The sequence below is a fragment of the Mus caroli genome, chromosome 19 (assembly GCF_900094665.2).
Source record: "Mus caroli chromosome 19, CAROLI_EIJ_v1.1, whole genome shotgun sequence".
NCBI lineage: Eukaryota > Metazoa > Chordata > Mammalia > Rodentia > Muridae > Mus > Mus caroli.
The window spans coordinates 39,083,904-39,100,746 of NC_034588.1; the positions used below are offsets into that span (position 1 = coordinate 39,083,904).

At 46.9% G+C, this 16,843-nt stretch overlaps 1 protein-coding gene across 1 annotated transcript in view; it reads right to left on the bottom strand.

The window, feature by feature from the left end:
- Crtac1 (cartilage acidic protein 1) overlaps positions 1 to 16,843 on the bottom strand; it is a 145,374-nt gene that overhangs the window by 116,817 nt on the left and 11,714 nt on the right. The window contains exon 2 of the mRNA XM_021151716.1: positions 10,458 to 10,660. Within this exon, the coding sequence (XP_021007375.1) occupies positions 10,458 to 10,660 (203 nt within the window). The remainder of the gene's footprint in view (positions 1 to 10,457; positions 10,661 to 16,843) is intronic.

Here is a 16,843-nt window from a genome sequence, read left to right on the forward strand (position 1 = left end):
AAGAAAGAAAGAAAGAAAGAAAGAAAGAAAGAAAGAAAGAAAGAAAGAAAGAAAGAAGAAAAGAAAAGAGCTTTAAACAAACAAACAAACAAGCATTGGAATGAACAAATACTAGAAACCAGCTCAGAGCCTAAACAGCCTCATGTTCCCACTCCACAGAGGCAGGCTGACTTCCGTAGAGACAATCAGGTGTGCTTAGACAGTTTTAAAACCCAAGCCAGAAGTACCTGCCACAGAAAAACACACTCCCACGTACATATAGACTACAAAAAGTGCAAAGCAAAGTGTGAAAAAAGTGCGCTTTGTGTGGTAGTTCTCTTTCACCACAGAGGCAGAGATGAGAGACTGCTAAGGGCGCCACTCTGACTCACGGCTTCAAAGGTTTCGCTGCTTGTCCTGTTGCTCCTGGGCATGCAGGAAGGGAGCCCATCATGGCGGCAACACAAAGTAGACTCAAACCATTCACGTATGGCTAAGACATGAAGAAGAGACAGGAAGGGGAGGAGACTGGGCATCCACCATCCGCTTTGGGGACATGCCCCAGTGACTGGATGACCTTCCGAAGGGTACACCTCTCAAAGTTGTCATTCTCTCCCAACAGTGCCGAGCGGCTAACGAAGCCCTTAACACTGGGGGCTTTAAGGGGCTTTGGACAACCACACTAGCTAGACTCTTAGGATGAATGTGTAATTAGGACGAATGATAGATTCACTCACCAAGAAAACATGTGAACTGTAAAGCTGCACCTAATAAATTCGCCCCGGCATATATCATACAAAATTTGACAAACTCAGAGAAGATGGACTACCACAGTAGGACGCTGCAAAATAAGTGTCTCGGTTACTACTAAGCAAAGCACGAAGAGGTTTATTAAAGATTATGATTCGAACCACGCACTAACAGGCTTGATTCGATGGCTGTATAGAGAACAGTGGTAGCACCTTTTACCCATGACCTACGACCCTGAGCCGATCTCTGGCCCTCGGTTTCCTCATCTGCACAGTGGGGACAGCTCTGCACAGTGTTTAAATCCAGGCTGAGGCCTCACTGGTGAGAAGGCTCCCTGCTATTTCACGCATCTTTAGCATAGGAAGCACTGCCAATTCGGCGCAAGCTGCCAATTGGAAATCACGTGTCGGGTTTTTGGCGATACTGGAATGTACCAAAAAATTGTGACTTGGAGCCCATAGCGTGCTGTTCCTTGTGTGGGCCCCTGCGATGGTTAAAATGAGAAGCAGCTTCCTGCTGAGATGGCTTTTACCCTCAGAACTGGTTTACAAGCAGGTGAAGGCAAAGTCCGGGAGCTCATGCTGAAATTCAGAAGGGGGCATGCTTGCTTTTGGCAGCTTCAAATCCTCACGTATTTAGAAAGCAGTAACGCCACCTGCTTCCGGGTCAGCAGGTCTTCAGAGGAGAAAGGATTTGTGAAGAAACCCCAAGAAAGGAAGGCTGAGTCAGAGGCCTCCAGAGCCCATGCTGGAGGGCTGCCACTGGTCACTAAGGCTCTCCTTTGCCTTGCAGAGGAGTTGGGGGACTGAGTAGGACACGGCCAGCCCATCACTTGAAAAATGGGGAGGAGAGACCTTCAAGGAAAGTGATGGGAGACAAGAACACAGGCTGACTTTCTGAATGGATGAGAAATTCAGGTTACTAAAAGTAGCCTTGCTGTTTGCGGCAGAGGCAATTTTAGTGTCTTAATTATATTACTATTTTTGAGTGGCTTTTTATAAAATAACTCTTCGTTACTTTGCAAAGATCAGGGTTTTTGTTGTAGTAGCTGTTGTTGTTAACATGCCTCTTAAAAATAAATTTAAAAAACAAATAAAACGACAACTAATTGTCAATAGCTTTGACCCTGAGAGTCCGGTGGCATCCTCTCATTACAGAGACCCTCCAGCTGCCTGTCCTCTGCCCAACCCTGGGAACTCTGTGCATCTCTGGATAACCTCTGACCTTCAGGGGTGCCTGTTTGTCTTATGAGTGACACTGGCTACTTGGGACCTTCCTAGTTTGGGTGTGTTTGTCCCTTTGAGGACAGTGTGTTGCTACAAACCCCTGAAGCCCTTCTGCCTCCAGCCAGTGGTAGCCCTGGGAGCCCCACAGTGAGATTCAGGCTGACTTTAGGGTGGTGTTGAAGAAGATGGCCCCACAAATAGGTCCGGCAACCTAAGTGTAACCCCAGAATCCACGGGAAGGTAGGAGAGACACAGCTCCTGAAAACTGACCTCTGACCTCCACGGTAATGTATGGTGGCATGCCCCGTCCACCATAATAATAAACAGTTTAATTAAAAAATCATTTTTTAAAACTACACATATTCCCATGACAGGAAGCTGACACTGATTCTGAGAGACGCATTTGTTGGAGGGATACATTTCATTGTTGTGCAATTATAAAAATAACACTGTTAAAATCCTCTGAGGTAATGGCAGTCACCTCTCTGAAAAATGGTACCAGCCACTTGACCTTTTACCCACTACTATTTGGTTCCTGTGGCTGCCGAGACAAATCACCCCGAACCTAATGGTTTAAAGCAGAACAAATTGATTATCTTACCATCGTGTGTATTAGATAGCTGATGTTGGTCTCACTGGGCCAAAATGAAGTGTTGGCAAGGTTGCTGCCTTCCAGGGATGCTAGGCAACGCTCCCCTGTCCCATTCTTCGGTAACACCTACATCATCACCAGTGCCAAGAAGGGAGGGCGAACCTTTCCTGCATGGGATTACTCTCTCCCTTCTTCTACCTCCTGTTTTCCAGTTTAATTGTGTGGGAGTGACCTCCCCATCAAAAGGTATTAACACGTTCATATCTGCAAAGTGCCTTCTGCCACGGGAGAAAACATTCGTGGTTTCTGGGGACCAGGGCACATGCCTTTTTGGGTGAGTGTTGTTCTCCCTTTCTCTGTGTGTGTGTGTGACTGGGGACAAGGAGGACATAGAGGCCTGGGTCTTTTGAGCTGGTTAGCAGAGTCTGTCGCCTGCCCTTGTTTGTGGCTGCCCAGAGCTGCAGAGCAGGAGGCATGCATGCAGCAAGGAGGTATTTCTGGAAAGCCTGCCACACTGCTGAGAGCTCTTCTTAGGGAAGTTTAAGAATGGGATAGAAAGGCCTGGCTCTGGCTCCAACAGGATCTTACAGTATTCAGCGTCAGGGGCTGAGCATGCTGTACCACAGTTGAAGATTCAGCATCTTTGGTCATTCTTCCATGATAGCGATGACAATAAGTCTCAGGGTTAAAGGTGACCCATTTAAGAAATACATTTTTTTTTTCCTTTTTAACAGAGAAGCCTTTAGAGGAAGTCCTTTTTGCTGTTTGAATTAGAAAGTATTGAAGTTCCTCTAGCTGGGTTTTAACAGCAGCAGCAGCAGGCTCTGCTGAAGGGGAATAGCCCCTTTCTTCCTTGGAACTGTTAAATCTAAATTGGTAAAGTTCAGATCCTGGGACGTGGGTGGCTGTACATGGAGTAGGGGCTCAGACGGCTGTTGAACTAAATAATCCCCAAGCTCGCTTTTTGCTTACAGCCTATGAATAAATAGAAAAAGATCGAAACGAGAAGCAATTTAGTGATAGCCATTAAAACTTAAGGCATCCATTTCCTTAAGCCATCATCTCCACTTCTTGGGGGGCCATCCTAGAGAAAAGCTGGTGTGTGTCTGTGAGGATAACATGTAGTGTGTCGACACCTGCAACGGGTGGAGACGAGAAACAATGTCAAGGCCACTCGGAAAATAAGGAAACGTGTATGGTATATCTGCACCAAACAACTTCTTTTAAAGAGATACATGCTACACTGACGAAATCAAGCCCAAAATTGTGTGTTTTGATATGTATATATATATATATATATACACACATATACACACACATATATATATATAGTTTATATAATATAGAATAGCTATCATCTATCTATTATCTATTCACCTATCATCTATCTATCTATCTATCTATCTATCTATCTATCTATCTATCATCTGTCTGTCTACCAATCTATCTATCTATCATCTACCTATCTATAACACATTGATTACTATCAGGAAACAAACACCATACTGGAAAAACTGTTATTCTGAGAGTGACTAAGGCGAGCTTGTGGTAGTGAGCAGAGGTTGGGAAAGGTGGATTTTTACCTTCATTTATATTGTCTGACTTTTTTCCCCCAGTGAAACATATTTAAGTGTAATTAAATGAGAAACATCCTTAGCAGCAGAAAATGAAACTGGGCCTGGGCAAGTAGCTCCGCTGATAAAGCGCTTGCCACATAGGTTTGGGCATCTGGGTTAGAATTTTCAGAACCCACAGCAATGAGGTCTGTAGTGCCAGTTTTTGAGGTGGGGGCAGGGAGCAGGTAGATCCTTGGAGTTTATTGACCAGACAGCCTCACCAAACCAGTGAGTTCCGAGTTCAGTGAGAGGGCCTTTCTCAAAACTGAGTGAACACGGTGGCGAGCAAACGAAGAAGATACTTCATATTGACCCTCTGACCCCTGCAGGCTCAGTCAGACATGTGTGAGCACACCTGAACACACATGCACACATACAAACTGGTACGCCACTCTCACACACGCACAGAGAAACCCAATGTGACAGTTTAAGATAATATCAAAACAGTCGACCGAATCTATTAAAGTCTGAGTACCACTCTTGTGTGTATACTAGTGCTCATGTGTGTGGAGGTCCACATGTGTATGGACGTACACATGTGAGCATGCGTGTGGACATCAAAACAATCTCCAGTACTACTCCTCAGACACCGGGTAGCCTATGGTTGAGACGGAGTCTCTCAATGGCCCAAAGGGTCCTGCCCATCTCTGCCTTCCCAGCTCTGGGTGGACAAGCATGTCTGCCACGCCAGCCCTCTTTGCCTGAGTTCTGGGGATCAGGGTCAGAGCCTCATGCTTCACCAACTGGGCTATTCCCTAGTCCTAATATAGTATTATCAAAGCAATAACAACAACAACAAACACAACAGGACTGAAAGTTCAAACATATTTATTCCTGTTGTGTTTAAAGAATGTGTACATCTGTATACATTTAGACACAAGTCTTAACACAGCACATAAATCTGATGCATTCATACTCACACGGAACCTATTATTTATGACACCTGTCTACCCATAGCATGCATATGCATGCACCACAACCACACATATCTGCCTACGGTTATAATACCACAGGAAGTGCCGATTTACTGAAATCATACATAAATATCCTATTCTTCTTCATTGCTCTTATTATTTTTAATGGTATCTCCTACGTGATCATGATTAATCAGGTAATTGAATTCGGGTTGCCTTTTAAATAATTCAATTAGCTTCAGTAAATTAAAAAAGTTTCCTGACATAGTTGCAAAATTGAGAGAGAGAGAAAAAACCCCTCAAAAAACCCCAAACACTGCTCTACAATCTGCAACATCCTTTAAACGAAGCCCTCCAGAGTGTGAAGAGCCTGCTAAGGTTTTACCAAATGAATGCTCTTTGTGTAGAAAAACTGATCTAAATCGTAGTTTAAACTTTACAACCACTACAGTTTCTCCACCGGAGCCAACTCCTGCTGGAAACAAAGAGGGCAGAGGGGTTATCTCAGACCTAAGGGGATAGCCCTTAGACCGCTGCTGTAAAGGATTGCGCCAGATTGGTACCAACAGGAATCCCTCTCCAGACTCTATGAGACTGGAGATTGGGTGTTTAGTTCCACTGAGAAAAGGGGAAGCCACCGGGCTTTCCATTTGCCCAGGGAACGGTCCTGAAGACCCTCAATGGTCTGTGCGTGCACAGCCTTCTCTGGGGGCGATCAAGTCCTCCCCTCTCCCTGCGGGGAGGCAGCTATCCGCAGACCTCAATCACGCACCTGCCGGTTAGCAGATAAGCCCTCCATATGCGCAGGCACTCGCCCAGCTGTGGCGGAGGAGCGGTGAGCCTCCACTTCCCTCCCCCATCCCCGCAGAACAAAGGGCGGTCATTTTCTGCTCCTCCCAGAGTCAGAAGCACGCACACGCCTTCCATCACAATTAACTCCAGAATCCGAAACACAACACAGACCCACCCGCAACATGTGCAAAATCAATGCTGTCGATAGCCAGACCGAGGATACTGAAAAAGCAAAGCAAAACAAACCTATTCAAAGAGTAAATACTCCCGGTAACAGGGCTCCCGGTCAGACACACCACAAGGTCAACAAATCCAAGGCGACTTCAAGTACTAGATGCCTTATAAACCAAAGAGCTGGCTATTATCCCAGGGGTTGCAAAAGTAAACGCACTCTGGGATGGGCTAATAGATCTGTAGGATAATGGGTGGGCCTGCCCCTACCAGGACACTGACGCTACAGGTAAAGACATTCCTATTCAATTTTTAAAAATGTCAACTCCTGAGACATGCCTCTCAGAGAGCCTACAATCAGACAGAGAAAAAAGCAGAATTTAATATGGATACAGGGCAGATGAAAGAGTAAGAGGTCTAAATCAGAGATGCTGCCAAGGAGTTGGTAGGATGAGAGGCGGGGCAGGGATCCTGGCTGTCTTTATGTAAAACAACAGTGGCTTTACATCTTCAAGGCAGCCACGAAACAAAAGCTAAAGGAAATGGCCTATTAAGCTCCCACATGAGGGGTTTAGATTAGTCAAATGAGTTTTGACCTGAGTAACTGAGCTGTATTGCAGAATGACCACAGTGCTTCAGATGGTGCTCAGTGCGCAGCACATCCACACACTACAGGACTGGCCTTGTCCAGAGGCAAGAGGAGGTGGACCAGACGACCTCTCAAGGTCCTGATTTAAATACGTCTGTATAGTCAGCTCTTGGTTATCCGGCCCAAAGTAGAAGACAGTGACAAATCTTCCTAAGCTGAAGATAATAAAAGTTGTGGTTGCCTTTGGAATGTACGTTGGTACTTAAATTGGACGGTGCCTTTCTGATGCTCCAAGAATTCACAATGCCTTACAACAGCCACTGAGAAACCCTGACCTGGAGCTGGGAGGCTGCCCGATTTCTCCGTGTTGGCTCATCCCAATTCCTCCCATAACTCTTCCTCCTTTGCGAGAGCAACAGATGCGTCATGCAGAATGACACATCGCAGCTGCAGCTACTTCAGCAGCCGCCTGGAGAGAAACGGGTCAAGACCATGTATGATCTAGGCCTTGTTTGCAAAGGTAAGTCTACTTATGGACCCAGGCCGGTGGCAAGCTGGACATGGTGTAGTCACCCACTCTACAATGACTATGAATGACAGTCTAGTTTCTCAACCATAGAGGACACAAACATTCTTGAACTCAAGAGATGAGGTCTTAGGGGAGCAGGGCACAGCCATTGCTCAGGAAGAACAGGGGCAACTCCCTGTACTCCAAAGGATGTGTGAGATGGAGACACACAGAAGCCAAGTTTAATCTGGGGCTTGGGGAACCAGCCTGAACAATGGGTCTGTTGGTCACAAGCGCCTTTTGACCTGGTAATGACAAAGAGACCCTGAGACCCTCCCTGACACCAGACTTGTTTTTTTTTTTTTTTCTTTTCAAACAGGTTAGGACAAGCCTTAGGGGAGGGTGTGTGTGTGTGCCTTAGGGGAGGTTGTGTGTGTGTGTGTGTGTGTGTATGCTGGGAGAGAGAGAGAGAGAAGAGATTGAGATTTTCTGTAACCTGCTGGTTTTGCAGCTGGGTGATGAATCACGAGGAGGGTGATACAGCCTGGTACTACTGTGTCAGCATGCCTCGGAGAGGGCATCAAAGAGAGAGAATGAAAGACCAGAGAGGCCTTTGCATTTTCCTCCACAGGAGCATGCTTTGTTCTTCAAGGTCTTTTCACCCCTGTGGGGAACCTCAGGGGAAAGTGTGAGTGACCACAGGGCAGCAACCAAGGTCTCCTGAAGTGACCATGCAGAGGCAATACGAGGTGGGCCAGAGGATACAGCCGGTGTGGAATGGGAGCGGAAGATACAGAGGTCAGAGACAACCTCCCTGTGGAGGCAGAGAGATTATCCATGGGGGCTAAGGAGGGGTCCTGACAGCACCTGCCAGGTGTCCCGTGAGAGGAAAGAAGGGTGAAAGGACTCACAAACCTTAGGTTTTTCCATAGTAACTTGTGAGGAAATGAGCCACACAGAAGCCAAGTTTAATTGGGGGCTTGGGTAATCAGCCTGAACAATGGATCTGTTGGTCACAAGCGCCTTTTGACCTGGTGTCTTGGGTGAACAGAAAGCCTATTCCTGATGCTTAGGGGCGGGGATGGAAAGGAGGAGGGAGGCTTACTCTCCCATTTCCTCTGTCCTCAGCCCCCCAGGATTCATCTGGGAAGACTAGAGTCACCTATCAGGAGACAGGGCCAACCACAACATCTCAGAGATGGAGGGCTGGTGACGTGTGGTGCTGGGCATGGCTCTACTTCTCCCTGCTTCCAGGGACAGCTGAGCATTACAGGCTGAACACCAGTAAGCCGCCCCGCTCACCGTGGGAGAAACAGATCCGTGCTACCACCTGTATCTGCACTGTTTTATCATTTTCTGCTCTTTAAGCAGAACTGAACTGCCAGCTTGAGATGTGGCTATTTGATTAGAATTAGAAATTCAGTTCCTTGAGCTGGGCATGGTGAGGCATGTCTGGAAAGCCAGGATCAAGGTATCACATGCTTCAGGCCAGCCAGAGTACATAGCAAAAAAAAAAAAAAAAAAAAAAAAAAAAAAAAAAAAAAAAAAAAAAAAAAGCTGTGTCCAAAAAAATGTAGGGAAGAAGGAATTCAATTCCTTGACCATATCAGCCATACTTAAAATCTTAATTGTCACACATGCCTAATGAACACCACATAGGGAAAATACTAACTAGCTTCTAGAAGGTCTAGAACTAAGTGGCTCTCATCTTCTCAGGGTAGAATAAATAATTAAATAAATAGAGAAAATTCCCTTTAAAAATATCTTTTTTATGTAGCATTGCCATGGACCCTGAGTTCAGCCCTGGGAGGTGGGTAGGTAGGGCAGATCCAGTTAGTTCAATGCACCCATTTTACAGATGAGGAAGATAAAGCTGGACCACAAAGGTTAGCAACTATTGGGCTAAATATAGTTAAACTTAAAACCAGTTCTTCACTGTGAGTTGTGACACATTCCTGTAATCCCAGCTCTTGGGATGTGGAGATAAGAGGAATTAAAAAGCTATCCTCATCTATATAGCAAGTTCAAGACTAACTTGGGATAGATGAGACCCTTTCACAAAATGCTTAAAACCAATTCTTCCATTTCTAAGGCTGATGCTTTTACTGTTGCATATGACTGCTACAAATAATGTCACCCGTTAGATATTTTGTTCTACATTACCAAAAAATAGCAGGCTCCTAGAACTAGGCAGATGGCCCCTGCTTTGTTCTTATCACTGGTTTTTGAACTGGTGTCGAGACTCTGTGTAGTAAATGGGGTGACTCTAGGATGCTCTGAGGTTCAACTCCTGACCCATCCATTTACTGTGGATTTATGAAAGCCCGTTGCTGTCTTTTGTTTGGTTTTCCGAGGCAGTCTCACAGTGCTCCATCTCCAAGTGCTGGAATCCCAGGTGTGTAGCACAACACATGTGGTGCTGGGGACTGAATCCAGAGCTTCATGAATGTTGGACAAGCAGTTTACCAACTAAGCTACATTCCTTACCACCGCCACCTCCCTGCCCCACTCCGCTTTTGAGTTTTGTCTCCATCTCTAAATGGGGTGCTGGGATGTCAGAGGGATGAAGAAGGTGATGCATGTGAAATATGATGATAGAGCCTGGCACACAATGGTGCTCAATAAGTAACAACTATCCACGGTGACTGGCAGAACTCACAATGTGCTATCATGTATAGCCAAGTGAGGCTTCAGGACAAAGTGTTGCAGTGATCCCTTCCTTCCAGAGGATGTACGTGGATCTCAAGGTCACGCAACTGGGACGGTGCACACCAGGGCACCATCTCAAGCCATCTGAACTCCGAGTCTCTGCTTTTCCAGCTACGCAATAGTATTCTGTTTTGGAGGAGGAGCAGCAGGCTATATGCCTAGCCAGGAGAGGCTTAACTATCCCTCTTGATTTCCACCTTCGCTCTTCTTTGAAATGGGTAATTAACGTTTTCTTAGCCTTATGTAAAGTACCGTGGGAATCAGTGAGCACGCAGTAACCCCTTCTAACCGTGTAGAACCTCCCTGGGAAGAAAGTGATACCTGCACGGCCAAGGGAGCTGATGTGTGGCAAGAGGCAGCCTTGAGAAGCCTGCAGATAGCTTTCCTCTAAGCTGCCGTTTGCCCAGAGCCCCTACTTTGCAGAGGGCAAAGCCACGGCATCCCAGAACCACAGCTCTGCCAGCCGGGCTGGTGCTGACCACAGAAGACTGCAGACCCAAGCAAGAACAAGCATTGGCCACTGCGTTGTGGTTTGGAGTTACTGTCACACAACCGTATCGCTGCAAAGGCTGATTAATACGTCTGTCAGACTCAGGGTGGGAGGCACTTACCCCGCCACAACGATCTCGAAGTCCCCATCGTGGTCCACATCCGTCACTGCCACTCCATAGTTGAGCTGGGTGGGGTTGCTGTCATAGTCAGGGGGCAGGACTGAGTTGGTGACTGCAGTGAACATGGGCTCAGCCCTCTGGGATCCCCCAGTGAGAGGCAGAAGCCACAGGGGCGGCAGCAGGAGCAAAGCCATCCTGACCATCTGAAAGCAAAAGTTACAGACTTTACTGAAAGGTCCCAGAGCTGGGCAAATTCAGTCCCGGGAGGCCATGTTGGCATTCTCCCCTGTCTCAGCGATCATAGAACCACTGCTTTGTAAGTGTCCCATCTCTGTTATCGTAACCTGCCTCCATCCCGGTGGGCCACTGGCCCTGGTCTTTCTCCCCTCTTCTGTAGCACCCATCATTGCACCCCTTGCGATGGGATTTACTGCACCTCACACTTAGTTACTGGCTGTCACCCTCTGCTAGAGTACAAGATCCACTTTGCCATGGATATTTGTCTGGTTTGTTTACTTGATATGCATCAGGCTAAGAATATGTTAGGCAAGGAGCAGTCAAGATGTATTTGAGGAAGGGAGGGAGGAAGGAAGGAATGGAAGATGGAAGGAAGCATGCCCTATATACTCTGAAAGAATGAGGCAAATAACAGATTTCAATGCAGAGGTGGGGGGTGAAACCTTCCCCCACCCACAGGCCAGTGGGTCCAGAGCAACAACAAAGGTAGTGGGGGGTTGCTCTCCTGTGAGGCATACCCCAGAGGTGGCCTGGCAGGTTCTCCAAGACAAGATTCCTCCCAAGGGCTGTTGGTCATTGCTTCCAGACTAAGAGGCAGTCAGTCAAGGGATGCATTCCAGTGAGGTCTGGCGGCTAGTACATCATTCACTTGGAGAAATTAAACCGTTGTGTGTGTGTTTTATTATAAATTAATTATGTATAATGCATTGTATAATTCATTATTATATCTCTAACATAACTCAGGGTGTTGCCAAACAGCCGAAGACCCTGGGAGTCGATGGCACTCGCCCAGGAGACAGCTGAGAATGGCCGGGGAGGTGGCACTCCACCTGCTCGAAGTGAGAGCAAGAGAGCTTGGGAATGCTGAAGCTAGCTCCACTCTAAGACTCTGCCATAGGCAGAGAGAATTGGACCTCACAGAATGTCCCCGAGACTCTCGTGGAATTCCAGGAAGTCCGTGCAGGTCCAATCCGGCAGCAAAGCACTACCCCTCCTGCCTTCAGTAGGCAGCAGGCCTCCTCCTGCCAGAACTTGGCTGCTTGCTTGTCAGCGCATCTGGCAGCAGAGAACAAGGCTGAGCCGTACTGACATCTTAATGAGGGAAGAGCAAAGGAGATCTGAAGACTGTCTCCCCATATGGAGACAGATGCTCCTGCCAGAAAATGAGCTTGCGCTCCAGGTCAAGGACCCAGAGGCCAAAACGGGGGGTCCAGGCACTGCCTTTAGATCTGAACAGAATCTGAAGCCTCCTTGATGTCTTGCTGTAGAGAAATGCAGGGGCAGAGCTCCATCGGAGGGTAGCGGCCATGTAGGGTCCATCGTTAAAGGAGGTTCTTGTAGTGTGTTCAAAGTGTACATGTTGGTAGCCCATGTGCTCCCATGATACCATGATACCAAATGAGGTCATTCCAAATGAAGAGTCCTCTGGCTAAGACAAGTACATGCTCTCAGAGTTCTGCAGCTGAGCAGGACATTTCCCTGGCTAAGGAAACCCAGAACCATCTTTACAAGCAGGTGTGGGTGGATAAAGAGTATTTAATAGGCAGGGTGGACATGATGAAGTGTAGCAGGGATCTGAAGGTCACAAAGCTTTTTATTTTATTTTACTTTATTGATAGCATGACTTCTATTGAAGGGACAATAGTGAACTCCTACTTGAGAGCCAAATCCAATTGATTGGCAGCGGCTGGGATATGTGATCAGCTTACAGCACCAGCCATGAGAGCTGCCTCCTCGAAGCTCCTTGGCCCCTTTACAGCTGCCGTTTGGGTCACCGAGACAAGGGTCAGATCCTAGTAGGGTGACAGACGCCTAACTGGAAGAAGTTCTAAGAAAGGCAAAGTCATGTGATCTGGCCTCTTGATTTTTGCCTTTCCTCTGGTTGGGGGAGAAAGGGGAAGCATACCTGTGGGTTGACCTCAACTTTGTTTTGGTGATCTTGACAAGTTCGAATACCACTGGATTCCTGCTCTCTCCTTTGAAATAAAGGTTTGGGAAGAGACCTCTAAAAGGGCTTTCTAGCTCCAAGACTCTATGGTGGATGAAAGGAAGTTTTTAAAGGAGATATTCAGAAGTCTCCACCACGTGTCCACAAACGGCTTCTGCAAACCTCATACCAACCTGTATGGTTTTTCTCCTCTGAGGACATTAAATCCATTTAAAAGAAAACAACTTTCCAGAAGGGTCCTCGGTCCTCTATAGTATCTAAAGGGCCAGGGAAGGGAGCAGACTATTAATCACATAAATTTCCAAATTCTTGGGGTAGGCTGGGGGTCGGGCTTAGGGTTTGTGTTCCTTATGTCTAATTGTTCTGCCATGCCAAAGGTACCCCATACACCCCGTCCTGGGGTGCTCAGGGCCAGCTTTAGGAAGTGAGGTGGTTAATACTGGGTTATCTTGATGCCAGGTTAGGAAACAGTAACAGTGGGGAAGCTTATGAGAAGCTATGGTAACTGCATCTGCCCCTTTCAGGATGGAAGCTGCCACTGGCATGCTCCTCCTCCTGGCTACTCGGAGTGGTCCACGCATAGAGCACCAGAAGCATCATTTAGCAGCCGATTAGAGATGCAGACTGTTGGGTCTCACCCAAGACCCACTAAATTAGAATATCCATTCTAACACGATGCAGGCTAATTTGTATATACGTTAAAATTTAAGAAGCATTACACAACCTTGGCTGAACACTGAAAGCACATGAGGAGCTTCACAAAATTCTCAAGCCTCACAACGATTTCTTAGAGAAGACCCCAAGAGCACAGACGACAAAGGAAAGTCGGACAAGATGGGCTATATCAAAATGAGAAACTTTGGTGCGTCAAAGAACACTTGTCAAAGGACGAAAGTCAACCACATAATGAGTATAAGTGTTTGCCAACTATATATCTGATAGGGTATTGCCATCCATAGTGTATCAATAAAACACTCCTGCAGCAGTGCAGAGGAGGAGGAGGAGAAAAAGGAGGAGGAGAAGGAGGAGAAGGAGAGGAAGAGGAGGAAGAGAGGAAGAGAGGAAGAGGAAGAAGATGAGGAAGAGGAAGGGGAAGAGGAGGAGGAAGGGGAAGAAGAGGAAGAGAGGAGGAAAAGGAGGAAGGGGAAGAAGAGGAAGAGGAGGAGGAAGAGGAGGCAAAGAAAAGGGAAGAAAGAAAAAGAGAAAAAGAAAAAAGAAAGATCCTGATTCTAGGTGGGCAAAAGACCTGAATAGACATCCTCCAGAGATATGCAAATGGCCTACGAGAGCATGAAACCCCACTAATTATATACAAACGAAGATCAAAACCACAATGACATATTTCACTCGCATTGGTTGACTACAACAATAATAAAAACCCAGAGAATAACAGATGCTGGGGAGAATGGGGAAAGCCTGTGTGCTGCCAGGGGGAGGGAAAATGGTACAGTGCTGTGAGAAGACAGGGTGGCTGGTGGTTCTTCAAAAACCTCACACTAGAACTACGACGTGGTCTAGAAATTCCACTTCTGAGTGGGCACCCCGAAACTGAAAGAATAAGTAGGTTTTTAAAAACTTGATTGCATTCATGTCATGCTGGGGCATCTTTTTCTTCTGTGCAACCCCCTCTCCTGGCTTAGAAATAGTTGGCTCCTTTGCTGTGAGGATAGTCTCCATGTGACAAAAGGGCGTGTGTGGGTTAATGATCTCTGAAGGTCTGGTGGCTCACCTTGGGTGTTTTGTTCAACCCAGATGTGTTGTGTGGCTAGAGAATCTACATCTAAACTCTTTCAAGTTTGGCCTTTTAAAAGAATGTGTAGGAAAACTCAGCACTCTGTTGGGGGGGGGGGCATCAGACCCACCCCTAAGCCATTGCCTGGCCAGCACACACCTACTTCACCACAGAAACTCTGGATGGCCCTCATCGTTTTTTCAAAGAGTGATCTTTCAGACAGTTGGTGACATTGGAATATGCACACCCCTGATGGTCTGGGCTGTTTGACAGGTCTTCCTAAATGGAACACAAAGACGTGGGCCTCTTGACGTGTATAACTTTGTCGAGTTTTTCTACCTCAAGAGAGTAATGAACTCTCACAGTTCACCCCAGGCTTCTTGATGGAAGAGCAAGAGCAAGGGCTTCTGGGAGAATCCAGGAGAAACAGATATCTACACACCTATGCCCAGGGCAGCAGTAGTAAACAGGCTGGCCAAAAGATGAAAGTCACCCAAGTGTCTGTGGATGTATAAACAGAGCATGGCACACATGAAACATATTCAGCCATGGCAAGAACAGAAATTCTGGCCGACACCACAATGTGGACAAATCCTGAAGACACGTTAGCAGGTAAAGTAAGGAAGTTAGTCACAGGAGAACAGACGCTCTGCAACTCCATCTGTATGAGGTCCTGGGAGTAGTCTGTACCCACACAGACAGGAAATAGCATGTGTTTTCCAGAGGCTGCGGAGAACCGCCGTGGGATCTGGTACTTGATGACTGTAGCTTCGGATGGGAAGATGAATTAACTTCTACAAATGGATGGTGTAGACGTTTGGCTTTGGATTTTTTGGTTGTGCTTAAATAGTAACTTTTATGCAGTGGGTATTTGACCACAATTTAGAAAGTGCAGACTCATGAATCTTATCTGAAGACCATCAGACTTAATTGGCCTAGGCTGGAACCTGGGCATAGGGGTTTTCAAAGTTTCCGTGTGATTTCAATAGGCTGTAAAGCTTGGGAAACACTGCTCCACACCAGTGCTTCAGCCTCTCAGGCTTTAATGTGCCCATGAATCATCCTGTGGTCTTGTTTAAATGCAGATTCTGGTTCAATAACTCTGCCAGGGCGCCCAAGATTCTGTATTTCTAACAGGCTCCCCAGCGGCATAGAGCCTTGCTTTCCGACGACGTGTAGTTTATAGAGCAGCACCATGGCTGCCGCTCCTAGAGTCGTGAAACCAAGCAATATACTCCACTGAAGGTCTGGGCTTCATTCAAGAACCTTCTCCTTTGCCTCTAGATCTGAGGAGTGGAATCAGCCACAGGGTGGGGCAATCCCCAGCTTGGTTCATCTTTAGATACTCAAAGCACCAGCTGTCTTCAGCCCACGGTAAAATTACCACAACTGGTAAGGACTGGGAAGAGTCCCAACTCTGATGTCTGCATAGAGGTAAGGAGAGGTGAAGGGGTCAGATCAAGGAAGTGGGAGTCAAGTCAAGGAGACCCAAGGAAGATGCCATCAAAAGGCAGGACCCACGGAAAATGGAGGTAGGTGAAGGCAGGGATACATGCCAGTTGTGTTCCCAGAATCCATCACTGGAGATATGCTATTAATATTATTAAGTGGAGGAAAGGCGGAAGGAATATGTCCACGTGGTAATATGAATCAGCAGAAACGGCTTGCAGCTTGTCATAGGTGTCTAAAAGCTGTTCTTTCTCTAAAGCAACACTTCTCAAACTGCAATGTGCTTGACAATCGCCCGAGGGTCTGTGCTAATACAGGCTCTAATCTAGGTGGTCTGCATGTCTAACAAACTGTCAGGCAATGGCCAGGCCGCTGCTCTACAGACCTCACCTCCAGCAAGAGGGTTGCCAGCTAGTGACGTCCAACCGCTGCTGCCCAGAGGAATCACCTCTGTCCCTGGGAGCACTGTGGTAAAGCCCGTGCTTCTCGGTGTGATTTCATTGGTCCTGGGTCATGATGCTGTATCTTCTTAGGAGCTGTCCAGCTGATGCTGACGGGCAGTTCAGGATGAAAAAACACTGCCCCAGACTCATGGTCCCCTGATGAGAGTGTTCACTGCGATCTGATTTGAAGTGAAAAATGTTTCTCCTCCTGAAATTCATCATTGACTTGTTGAAGTCTATGAAGAAAATCCATTTAGCTGAAGAGTGTCAACGGAGGCAGAAGATATGAAGTTTGGGGGAGAAAGCAGAGCAGGCTTCTACTGCCTGAGCCAGAAGGGTGGGAGCGGCCAGAGTGACCTCACATTCGATACGACTTGCTCAGGAGTCTCCTGTCACACTATTGTGAACATCTGAATCCTTGGGGAAAGGGTTCAAAATCAAAACTAGAATGGGATGAAGGGGTAGAAAGCGTGTTTTGTTTTCTTGGATGTTTGGATGTCAATCATTTGCTAGGCGTTATTACTTTACTGTGCCTGGCAGTCACTAGCAGCAATATTCACATGGTTCAGAGGGTATT